The 13,087-nt window shown below is 39.1% G+C and overlaps 1 protein-coding gene across 1 annotated transcript in view; it reads left to right on the top strand.

The window, feature by feature from the left end:
* Positions 1–12,749, top strand: part of LOC6565800 (lachesin) — a 28,160-nt gene extending 15,411 nt beyond the window's left edge. Inside the window, exons 5-9 of the mRNA XM_032738928.2 lie at positions 1,925–2,016; positions 2,225–2,353; positions 8,941–9,060; positions 11,605–11,775; positions 12,034–12,749. Of these exons, the coding sequence (XP_032594819.2) occupies positions 1,925–2,016; positions 2,225–2,353; positions 8,941–9,060; positions 11,605–11,775; positions 12,034–12,728 (1,207 nt within the window). The 3' untranslated portion in view covers positions 12,729–12,749. The remainder of the gene's footprint in view (positions 1–1,924; positions 2,017–2,224; positions 2,354–8,940; positions 9,061–11,604; positions 11,776–12,033) is intronic.
* The last annotated feature ends 338 nt before the right edge of the window (positions 12,750–13,087 follow it).

The following is a 13,087-nucleotide window of genomic DNA, read 5'->3' as shown; positions in this document are numbered from 1 at the left end:
AGAACAGACTTGATGAATCTTGGTATAAATCCATCCTTTTTCTGAAGCCTGTACACAGGTTGGAGATCGGACCGAAGCGGACCATTATATCATATATCTGCCATAGGAACAATTTATCGAAAGATGAGTTTATCTCTAAACCAATCTCGATCAGGAAATATTGATTATCTTAAGTATGTCGAAGAGTATTATGATTACATATCCTTGTAGACAGTATTTAATTTAATAACCAATGTTATAATTTTATCGTGTCATGAAAAAAGGGTATACAAATTAATAATAGTATTGGTTTAGGAAAGTTAACAAATCGATGAACATGATCATTTGTAAGAATTGTATAATATTTATTAAAAGACAATTGACCAAGTAACTTATGCGTTGCACACAATGCAATTATACGAAACTGTTGTATAATTAAACATGTGTCTTGCTTGGGTTGTTAAGGGGACAACATTCGCTCGAGTACAATGATCACCAACATGTATTGCGAGAGTGTGGCTTGGTCTATTGTTGATGTGTGGACTTGCAGTTATTTTCATGCAAAAGCATGTTACAAGAAAATCCACACGCACACATACAGACATAGAGAATCGCATAAACAATCAGCTTGGCAATCGTTTAGTCTTGGCCAAGTTAGCAACTCAGCAACTGCTGCTGACTGGAGCCCAGGCGGTCGCCATTGTGTTTGCTCCTGTCTTGCACGCAAAACGAACTCTCAAATGTCTCAGACTATCTGTCCGTCTGCCTGCCTGTCTTTCTCCCTCTCTCTCTCTCACACTCTCTATCTCTGTCGCTCTCTGTGTGTGTAAGACTTTATTTTGCTTGGCTATTTTGCATCTGTTTGCGGCATCATAAAAATTTACCACACCCGTGTCTGGTGTGCTGTTAAACTGCTGCCTCAACATGCATTCAACATTCTGGTAGCAGCCCAGCCCTCCTCGCATCTCCTTGCACCATTCACAATCACAGCCACAGACGCCGACTGCTGGCCAAAAGCGTTGCGTTTGCGTCGTCTACATTACAAGAAGTTTTGCGGTTTGAGCCACGAACACAATGGCCACCAATGCCGCATATTAAGTTGAATAGTACAAAACTCACTGCTGTACCAAATTTCCATTGCCTATTTTTGGGGGCAGCGATTAAACAAACTTCCTTAAAGAGAGCGCCATGTTTCGATATACGATGTATATACACATGTATTTATATAAACAAGCGCTGAGGATTACTGTGTGATGAAATACCCACTTTTGATCAGCAAGTTGAGATAGCTGTGACTGTTTCTTGTTTGTTTATCTCCTACACGAAACCCCTTATATATATATATATATATATATATATATATATATATATGGGGGATTGTATACCAAACTTAAGCTGTTATCAGACTCGCATTGGTATCACTTAATTACGTGCTTTCAATTTGAAACAAATTTATCAATACACAATCACCAATAACAAATCGTGAAAAAGCTGCATTTATTGATAAAGTAATTAATCATTATATGGCTGGACACAAAGTTATAGTTATAGTGGCCTGATTCTAATATTTCCAACCTTTCTTGCATTCACATTCTCAACTTTTCGCGATTCCATTAGAAGTCATTAATGTGTTCTTGTTAACGTTTGGGTGGTAAAACAAATTAGAAAAAATAGCTTACATTTATGAAATTCTTTATTTATTTATTATCAAAATTGAGCAACATACTTGACAAATTTTGAATGTGCAGAATGTTCTCCCTTGTGGGGAAAATGCACGGCCAAAATACCTTACATTCTGTAGACATGCAACAAATGTTGGTAGTGGAATCGAGCTATAAGAGTATTTAATGTCCGGCACCAGAAATTATTTTTTTAAGTCGTTATAATTAAATATATTTAATTAGATATACATATGTATTTACTTTTGATTTATTTTTTTGCGCAGCGCTCGCGGATATCCGGAACCAATTGTGACCTGGCGTCGCGAGGATGGCAGCGAAATAGTGCTCAAAGACAACGCTGGCACCAAAACACTGGGTACGTATGTACACCTATGTATTTACATATGTATGCATGTATGTATGTATGTATGTATGTATGTATGTACATACATATGCATATGCATGCTGCTCACTGAATAATTCAACTATTTAACAGCCGCATTGAGACTGAGCGCTTAATTCATTTCAAACTCTCCATCTCTCTTTATCTGTATCTATATGTGTCTATATCCATCTGATGACAGTTTCCTCGTATCGTGGCGAGGTGCTCAAGCTGACAAAAATCTCACGTAATGAGATGGGCTCGTATCTGTGCATCGCCTCCAATGGGGTGCCCCCATCGGTTTCAAAGCGCATCTCGCTCAGCATACACTGTAAGTAAATCAAATCCTCAATCCGCAATCCGCTCTTGGCTGGCTGCTGGTTAAGCGACTGCCAGATGGGTGGCATTAATTAGAGAGTGCTGTGGTTGGTCAACTTTCTTTTTTCCTTATTTTCTTCTTCTTTTTTTTTTGTGAGTTCACACACACACATACAAACGAGTACATATCATTAGTCAGTGGTCGGTCGGCAAAGCTCAGCCTTTTGCTGCCATTTCTGCTTCAGTCTCATCCTTTGAGCTTAACTCTCAGCTTTTGGCGCTGGCCAGCGTCGTGGTGTTTATCTAGTTTACTGTACTGGCACCAGCGTGCCCCCAGCTTTAGCCACAGTTATCAACTACACACACACACACACACACATACACACACACACACACACACACACGCTCACATACACACACAGCGCCCTCAGCAATGCTGCGGAAAAAAAGCAACTCAAAACTTGGAGTAGAATAAAACAGCAGAGCGCCGAGAATACACTGAGAAAACAGCAGTGCCAAAACAAGTAGAAAAATATATTTAAATATATTTTTCGTTGGCTTTAAATGGGGACTTAAACTATATCGTAGTATGTAGTTTAATAAATAAGGAAACACTTAACCAAGATTCTTATACATATTTTGATACATACAAATTTAAAATTAAAATTACAAATTAAAGTATATGAAATGAAAAGGAGTAATTGAATTAAATATTTAAAACGAAAAAGCCAAAAATGTTAAATGGTTAGACATTTATTGCATGGATTGTGGAAACTTAGAAACAAAATCCTGTGCCACACATGCGATAAATTAAAAAAGAATATATGTGTTCTCTATAATTTGTATTGTATAAATTTAAATAATATTATATCTAATTTTTGTTTGCTTTCGCTGAATCTTAAGATTCCCAACAGCACTCGAAATATATTTTGGAGTACAAAAAAAAATCACTTGTCGTGGAGCCAGCAGAAATATATTTCAATAATATTATAACTGTTTCCATTAAGAATCAAAATTTCGTGCAGTGTAGAGTGAGAGAGAGAGAGAGAGAGAGATTGGGGAGAGAGAGGGACAGTGAGGGGTGGTTGGGAAGTGAACAGCTTGTGGCACTGTGTGGCGCTAACTCGATTGTCGTTGTCGTTGTTGTAATCCGTTTAAATCCAGTCACTGATACCCGGCATTACCTGATGCCTTGTGCACTGTGTTGTTGTTGTTGTTGCTGTTGGGGCCACAGTTTTTTGTCAACCTGTCTGCAGCACGTGCGGCATGCTGTCCTAGTTGATGATGACGACGACGTTGGGTAGCGGCTCAGTTTGCTGGCTCCGCTAAAACTGTGTTGCTGCTCTGCTGACTGCTCTGCTGGCATGTGGCAGTTCACTCAATCATCACGACATCAGCAGCAGCTCCACTGCGCTTGTTTGCCAACGTGTGCACCAGCGCCGCAATTCCTATCCCAACCTGCCATCCCCATCCCCTCTGCTACCCGCCCCGTTCCGTTACAGCTTGCTTTGTTTGCTCTTTTGTTACTCTGGCTGCAGTAGCAATAGCAAAGACTAAACTTGTCACCACATTCTCTACTCTCTCTCTCTCTCTCTCTCTCTGGTGTTCGTTAGGTGGCAAAATCACGCTTTTTAACATTGACATTTTATTAATGTGACCTATAAGTGTTTTTGACCACGACCAGCATGAATCCTTCAATATATTTATTAAAATTTAAAGTCCAACAACTGTGTCTGGTCGTGTTGAGCAACTTTTTGATCAACTTGAGGAAAGCGCCTCTTACCATTGCTGCCACAACTGCTGCCATAAGTTTACATTGCATTCTCATGCCACATGCCACATGCCACATGGCATATTCTACATGCCACCTGCCTCCGTGCCACGTATCCCGCAACGTCATTTTCGAGTGTTTGCTTTTCCTGTTGCTATTTTTGCAGGAACTTACTCACAATTTGTTTGGCAAATTTTGCGACTGCCTCTTCTTCTTGACTACCCCACCCGCTTCCCTGCTGGGGAACTGGCTTAGTAAGTGAAAACAAAGTTTTTCTTCATTTGGCAAGCTATTTGCATGGCCTTCTTCATGCCATGTTCAGCGTGCTGCAAGCACTGCAGCTGCCTGATAAAGCCTGGCTGCATTTACAGCTTGCCTCCGCATGTAGCACCAACTCCGACATCGACATCGACACCGACAGTGCATATCCCCTTGCGTGTTTCCGCGCCATTTGTGCCAGCTTCCGGGCTTGTTAGGCACCTTCCTGCACGGCTAATTAAGGACGTTGAATTGGTGCGTAGCTTGTTGCAACAAGCCAGCAGGAAGGCACAACCGGGACGCGCAACAAACAATTAGGCCACAATTAACATGCCAGCATACTGATTATTACTCGGAAAAATAATTATTATATATATACGTATAACTTGCGATTGCTCAATTATTTTTAAGTTAGCTAAATGCAACAATCGGAACATGTAATTCAAGATATTCCAATACTCATTTAGGCTATTAACAATAAATACAATACAAATAAAAAATATGCAATTTTAGAAATAATTTTTAAAGCGCAAATCAAGAAATTTTCGATTTAATAACACTGATAACACATTGAGTTTTCCTAAAATCGATTTAAATTTTTCCAAATATTTTGTAGGTCATAAAATCTAAAAGCACCAAAATTTGTTTTAGCTTTTCTGCATTCATTTTGGATCTTCGATCTTTAAATTTGGTGTACTTTTGTTATGTACAATCGAACAATAAACTCAGCTAGTAATTTCAATCAAATCTTTCTTTTTAAATCAAATGACAAAGCAAAACAAATTAGGTGAGTCTGTCTTAAGAATTCGCTGTGCTTTACCAATTATTATTGTATTATAAATTTGCTTTCATCCAGCTAAAAAGACATTTGTACAAATGGACAGATATAAATAATTAACTTTTTAAATTTGTATTTTTTTTTTTGGTATTTCAATATTATATTATATATATATATTGGTATTTAATTTATAGTTACTGTTATCAATCAAGTTTAGAATCGCTAATTGCCAGAAGCTAGCTCAGTAACTTAATTTGGGATCAACCATAATTGAGCAATTCAATGCAACTAACGCAACATGAATATTTATGGTAATATTCATTTTCCGTTAAAAAAAAAAAAGAATCAATGAGTTTTGAAGTTCGAAATCACAGAATTTGTGCTTTAAATCGTTTTTCGAGTAATCATTTAAATTGAAAAATCCCAATTTCTATTATTTTATGTTGGTTTTTGTTTCTTTATTCAAATTTACCACTTTCTCATCATTAATAGAAATAATTGCTTAGAATTTTTGTTCTACTGCGTATGCAATATAAATGTATATACATATATATGCATGTATGTGTAGAACATTTATTTGTAAAGCTAAAAATCGATCGCATGCACTGCATTTTCATTTCGAATTCATTTGTATTGCAATTGCAACGTGTCGCATTTTGTACTTTTGTCAAATCGAACGCAAATAAATGTGGCAAATCGCCAAAAATCACGTACGCCCAGCAGAGAGAGAGAGAGAGCGAGAGAGAGAGAGAGAGAAATCAACATTTCAGTTTATAGATGGACGGATGGCTTCAACACAATATTTTCAATTGCTTCATTTTGAAAATATTTCTGAGCAACGGATCTTAGAGACTGTCCATGTGTGTACGTGTGTGTGTGTGTGTGTGTGTGTGTGTGTGTGTGTGTGGAATACACACATTTCGATTGCATTGCATTGCGAAACAGACTGCTCTCTATTGGCGCTGTCAATGAGCTGAAAAATTCGCAATATTGGGTTTTGTGCTGGACAATAGGCTAAAACATGATGCGTGTTTGTGTGGCTGTGACTGTGTCTATGTCTGTGACTGTGTGTGTTTGTGTGCAAGTGTATTTGAATGTGCATGCATTGTAATTGTAATTGTAGTTACAGCAAGTGCTGCTGTTGCTATTGCGACGACGTCATTAGTGCATATTTGTGGCTTTGTTTGCCACAACTGAGCCAGCAGGTAGTCGAGGCTTAAGGACTGCGGCCGTGGCTGCAACCAAGTCACCATGCATACAGGCAGCCAGGCAGCCAGGCACCAGGCACTGGGCACATGCTCGGAATAATCATGGCAAAATTGTACAATGCAAGCGAAAGTGTTTGCCTGCCCATTGCCTGTCCACATCCCCCCCCCCCCCCCCACCCTTCCCGCACAGACACACACACACCCACACCACAAAAAGAAGAGGTGTGCGTGTGTGTGTGTGCCTATATGCAGATTGAAAATAGACGCAGTCAACCAGCACACATCCCTTGGTCAAGCTGAACAGGCACCCTTGCCGACTGCCTGACAGGTTTTTTTTTTTGTATACCCTCAACCCATTGAAAATGTGTAAAATGGTTTTGCGCAAGTGTATGTAACTGGCAGAAGGAAGCTTCTCTGGCCGCATAAGGTACATACACTCTTGGTCAGGATCAACAGCTGAGTCGATATACAGCCATGTCCGTCCGTATGTATAAACACATTGATCTTACCGAGTATAAGAGCTAGAGGCTTCCAAGCTTATCGGACATCAAACAATTCTAAAAGTTGTGACCAGATTTCATCAAGATCGGATAAAACAAGTTATAGTCGAAGCATTATCTGTATATATAAATATGAACGTGCATGTGTGCGAAAGAGATGGCGTAATGATTGATGCGAACGTAATTATATAAAATATATTAATACAAAAGCAAGTGCCTGTGCCTGCCATAAGATATGAATTATAACAAACAACTGGGTGCAGGGTATATCGCAGTCGAGGTCACTCGTCTGCCGGATTCCTGCTTTGCCTCTTTTTTTCGGAATTCGAGCGAAGTTCAACTTCAGCTTTAGCCTTAGCTGCAATATCAGTTTTTGCCGTCATGTGCGTGACTTACACACGTGCATGTCAATTTGGCTAAACGGCCCTGCCTGCCAGCTGGCACAAAAAAAAAGAACTGTGCATTAGGCTTGGGTACGAGCAGTAAGAGCACGAAAGCTCTTAAGCACTTGTAAGCTTTTAAGCTTTTGACAGAGTTTAATTGTTTGCAGTGAAAATTTGCAATATTCAGCGGGTGTGCAGCAAGAGAAGCTTTCTAAATCGAACGAAATTAAATTAATATATATATATATATATATATATATATATATATATATATATATATATATATATATATATATATATATATAGACACCACACAGGTTGTTCTATTCCCAACTTGCACAGAACTGAACTCTCGGCTTAAATGGTCACAGCAACTGAGCAAATAGACAGTTGATAGATAAGACATATGCACTCGTCCATGAAAATCAATTAAAATCCATGGAATCAACGAAACTGTCACATGCTGTACGCAAAAACATAAGAACACACACACACACTCACAGGCACACGCACATGGTCGAGAGAAAGAGAGGGAGAAAGAGAGAGCATTGTTGCAACCTGCTGTTGCACTGCAATCGACTATCAATGCAGTTGTCCAGAAATGTTTCCTCACACACGCACACTCACACACATGAAGTTGACCGTGTGGTTCGCTACGTTGCAAGCAACTGCCTGTGGCAACTCTGTCAGTTTTACAAAACCACCAATTTTGGTTATAGCTCGGTGCACGTCTGCACCGTCTGTGTGTGGAGGAAAATAAGAGTAACAGCAACAGCACTCTGTCCCTATCCCTCTATCTCTCTGCCTAAGTGATAATAAACACGCACACACGCACGCAACAAAAGAGTTGCCATTCCACTCCATAGAGACAGAGAGAGACGGCAGCAGAGAGAGAGAGAAAGAGAGAAGGAGGGGGAGCGAGAGACGTGCACAGCATCTGCATTGCATTTTGATGACCGCACCAAGTTATTCTACAGCCAATTGGCTTTCTATTCCCATTGCTACACATACACGTCCACTTATGTACACACACACACACACATATCTACCTACTTCTCTCTGTATATGTGCATATTTATAACCATCTTTATAATACAAAACCTTTCAATTTGAAGGCTAACTACTACTACCAAGTAACAGATTATTCGATGGTCCTTTAACGACAATAGCGAGTAATACAACTCGTTATTTAAGAGCGAGAAGCTTTTAACGTCTATGAAATGATGTATCAATTATGAATTCGTTTGTTATTTATACTATTTATATATTTTTTTACTTTAATTTGAAGAGAAGTTTAATTATTTTAAATTTGTACACAAGTAGTGTTATATATTGATTTATGTAAGTTATGTGTATTTGCGAAGCTGTAAATTAATATTTGAGTTGATCGTATTATATATTAGCTAATAAAAATTGAGATTTACACTGAAGGATTAAACTACTTATATGCTAAGCAGAATTCTTAAAGCTCTCGTTACATATACATATATATATATATATATATATATATATATATATATGTGCATAAGTGTATCATGTATATATCAAGTTTGTGTAAGAGGCATGCAATGGGGTGCGTTTAAAAAATGATTTTATAATGTGCTGCAAACCTGCTGCAACAAACGAGTGCATAACGACTTTCTCTCACTCTTACTCTTTCTCTTCCCTCTCTCTCTCTCTTTCTCTTGTTCTGCTCTTTTAGTTCATCCCGTTATACAAGTGCCGAATCAATTAGTTGGAGCACCGCTTGGCACTGATGTTCAAATCGAGTGTCACGTTGAGGCCTCTCCCAAATCAATTAACTACTGGATTAAGGATACCGGTGAGTAAGCGAGTGTGTGTGTGTGTGTAGTGTGTGTGTTCAGTGTGTGTGTGTTGAACTTTTACATTTTATAGACATGTGGTGTCATATACACAATTCCTATCCAGCCATAAACCAGTACATTATATGTACAATGTGTATTGTATGTATTGTCATTAGTCCATTGTCAGATCGTCACGTCCAGTGAACCAGCAGAGTCCTCCTTATCCCTGAGTAAGAGGCTACCAAGACTCTAATTTACATTGACCACAAATGCATTTAAGAGGCATAAGTCACTTTTAGGGCACTTGGAATTTGAGAAACTCATCTAAGCGCACAAACTTTTAATTTCCAATATTATTTAATGATGACAGGCAGAGAGAGAGGGAGCTGTCAAATGTGGAAACAATCCATTGTCCAATTAACTTCCGTTTGCGAAATGTGCAACTGTTTGCTAATAGGTTTCTATGCAATATAGGATATGGGAATACTTACAATCAGAAAATAAATAATCGCCCTGAATTTAAGAAAATCTCCATACTTTTGGCATATCTCTAAAACGGAATCTTGTGTCTTACTAAAAATTAGAATTTTTCCTTTCTTAATTCTTGGATAATCTTTCTCTTACATACGCATTTTTGTTCGTTTTATTATTATTTAGCATTGGTATTTTAAGATGTCGTAGATACATATATTTCCATTTTGAAATAATTTCTATTAACAAGAAATAAATTAAAAAAAAAAAAAATTATTTTTGAGTTTTTTTTCTATTTTTTATTGTTTATTTGCAATTATTTTTAGAAATTATTTTAAAATAAATATTTGTAAGAACTATATTTCTGAATATAGAAAAATCCTTAGAATTTTAAGGAATTCTCTTTCGTATATTTAGAATTTTGTTTGTCTTAAATCCAGAAAATTTGTCTAGTCATAGGGTGATTTTTTCTGAATTTAGCTTGCCAAAAATATCGATGCAGAATCGTAACAGCGACTAGCCTTTAAACAGACTCAAAAGTCATGTGCTAAGTTTCTTCATGCTGACCAGAAGGCAGAGAAGTATCAGCCATGGCTCTCAGCTGCTGGAACAGACACAATTTTGCTGGCTCGTTTTAAGTACAGTTGTCAAAGGCAAATGTCGGCTTTGTGTTAATGACGATTAAGTGAGGGCTGATGTTGTAAACATATCGCAAGCATACATACTAGTAAGGGTGCACTTATGTGTGTGTGTGTGTGTGTGTGTGTGTTTCTGTGTTGTTGTGTATTGTGTAGCCTTATAAATAACTTCGTCACTTGCGCCGTTCACAGTGATCCCAAATCCTTCACGTGGCTGCTGCAATTGTTTTCTCAATCATTAAACATCAAATGTATTGCATGGCCATAAGTAGAGACATGCCCCATCAATGTACAGCATACAATATTGTACATTGTTAAGGTTATACTAGGTGCGTCTAATCTATATATGTATAAACATACATGCGTATATATATTTATGTCAAGCGAAAATCTGGCTCCACTTTGTATTCAATGATGCGTCAGTCTCTGCGTGTCTCTATACATCCAAATGTCTCTGTGTGTGCGTGTGTGTGTGTGTGTGTTTGAGTGTGTGTCTTGGTGTTAATGCTGTGGTTGTCTTGGCTACTTTCCGCTTGCCAGGAATTTTATTGTCTGCATTATGCACATCGGCGCTGAATCTGCGCATTGGCGCCAGCCCTGCCATATCCTGCCCTGGCTGCTCCCCGTATCATAAATCATATGCAATCCATTGATTTTTGTTAGGGGCTTTAATATCAGTAATGAATTAAATTATAATTGACTCCGCTATTTACTCAAGCGTTATGCAATTGCATTCTCAGCCAGTTGCGATTTAATACCTGACAAAATGAATCTTTTGCCGCCGTTTAAACTCAGCTGATTTATTTTTAATAATAATAATATTTTAACTTTGGTGGGAGAAAGCCATAGAGAGAGATGGAGTAAAAGTGGCGAGAGAAAGTGTATATATTTTATTATTGTGAGGCTGCATCTACTGCGTCCAAGTTAGATCCATTGGGTATATAGCTCCTTCACTAATCCTGATTCTTGCACCAATTCAAGTATTTTCATCGGTTTGAAAGCCATATTTTTCTAGGAAGGCTAAGGCTTTGAGGATTCATCCTCGTTGTAATAATATCGGCAGATTCCCCTATTGGTTATACCTAGTTTAGCTAGGAGAGTTCCTAGTCTACAATGTCCGGTTGTCTCCTTCTCCATGGATATTACATGCCTAAATCATTGCTGATTATAGTTGCCTAAAAGACATTTTGCCACCTTAAATAAAATACTTATTTTAAAAATGCAATGTCCCTTAAACAAGTCCAGCTTTGAAGTATTACTTAAAACAAACTTGCATTATTACTTATATTATTTATATGAATGAAAAGAATGAGTGATCTATTGATTATTTCGAATCAAATATAAATCAAAAGCCAATCAAAAAGCTAGCTCAAGGACTGTATTTAATAATAATAATTATGTTTGTTCAATTTGTTGTAAACGATTGTTGTTTGTTTGTTTGTTAATCAACAGGTGAAATGATTGTGTCGTCGGGCAAATATCATGTACAGGAAAGCTCCCAATCCATGTACGAGACCAAAATGTCGATGATTGTTCGCAAATTTCAGAAGGACGATGTCGGCTCCTACCGTTGCATAGCGAAGAACTCGCTGGGCGAGGTTGACAGCAGCATCCGGCTATACGGTAAGTTCAACCCAACTACCAACTACCAGCCCCAATCCCGAATCCCTGGTTTCTTTCCATTTTTTTTTATGGATAGTAAATGTGACACACATGTGTAGCTGTGGGTAGGGATTGGGGATTGGGGGGTCGCGGAGTGCACAAGGTATTTTTGGCACCTTTTGTTTCAATTACTGTTACTGCTACCGTTACCCGTTACCGTTACCCGTTGGCGTTGGCGTTGGCGTAACCGTTACATTTCCGCCTTTTCGCCCACGACAGAAATCCCGGGACCAAATCGTAAAAGTCCATCAAATAGCAAAGGAAACAGCAACAATAACAACAACAATGCTGGCAACACTGGCAACGCCGCCGACACGGATGCCAATGACATTTTAAAACTGAAACAACAAGTCAAAGTCACCTATCAGCCAGACGACGACGAGCTCTACGGCTCCGCTGAGGATTTCGATGACGGCGAGTTCGCTGGCGGAATGCCGCCCTTATCGCCTCACCATTACTACACCAGCGGCAATAAGCCTCCGACACATAAGCCTGGCGGTGGTGTTAATGGTGGTGGTGGTGGTGGCCATCAGCACCATCATCATACACAACAGACGCAATCGGGTGGCACGGGCGGCACTGGTGGCATCGAGTTGGCATTTGGCAACACCCGAAAGCCAACCTATTACGGTGGCAGCGGCGTTGCCGGCGGTGTTGGCGGCGCCACGGGCAACACCGATGTCCGCGGCCCCATGGACAACAACGAACTGAGCTCCGGCGGTGCCTCCCTAAACCACCACTATCAGCATCACTATCACAGTCAACAGCTCCGGCTCCGGCTCCAACTCCAACTCCGGCTCGGGATCTGGCTCTGGCTCTGGCTTCCACTGTGGCTGTGGCTGTCGCTGTCCCACTGTCGACAGCCGCTCTTAATGGGTTTGTCCGGCTTAGTTGCAGCATTCACACTGTTATAATACACACACACTCGCACACACTCGCACACACTCACACACACCCAGTAGTTGTTTCTTTTATTAACAAATTACCCACAAACCAAATGGGATTTTCTTTTTTCGCATTGCTCAGATTTGGACAGGCAGAGAAGGCGTTAGCTTAAAGTAAGTGCATATTTACAGACACACGCACACACACACACACACAAATAAATATACATGTATGTATACATAGGTGTTTATGTTAAAAAAGAAAATCAGTTTACACTGATTTGCATTTGCCTCAATGAAACTAGCTGAACGTGGCGCTAAACTACAGAAAATTTGAAATGCTCAAAAATCAATTACAACGGTTTGGAGTTAAACGACTAATATGACTA

The sequence above is a fragment of the Drosophila grimshawi genome, unplaced genomic scaffold (genome assembly GCF_018153295.1).
Source record: "Drosophila grimshawi isolate 15287-2541.00 unplaced genomic scaffold, ASM1815329v1 contig_848, whole genome shotgun sequence".
In the NCBI taxonomy this organism is placed as follows: domain Eukaryota; kingdom Metazoa; phylum Arthropoda; class Insecta; order Diptera; family Drosophilidae; genus Drosophila; species Drosophila grimshawi.
This window is presented reverse-complemented; position numbering and strand designations above follow the sequence as displayed.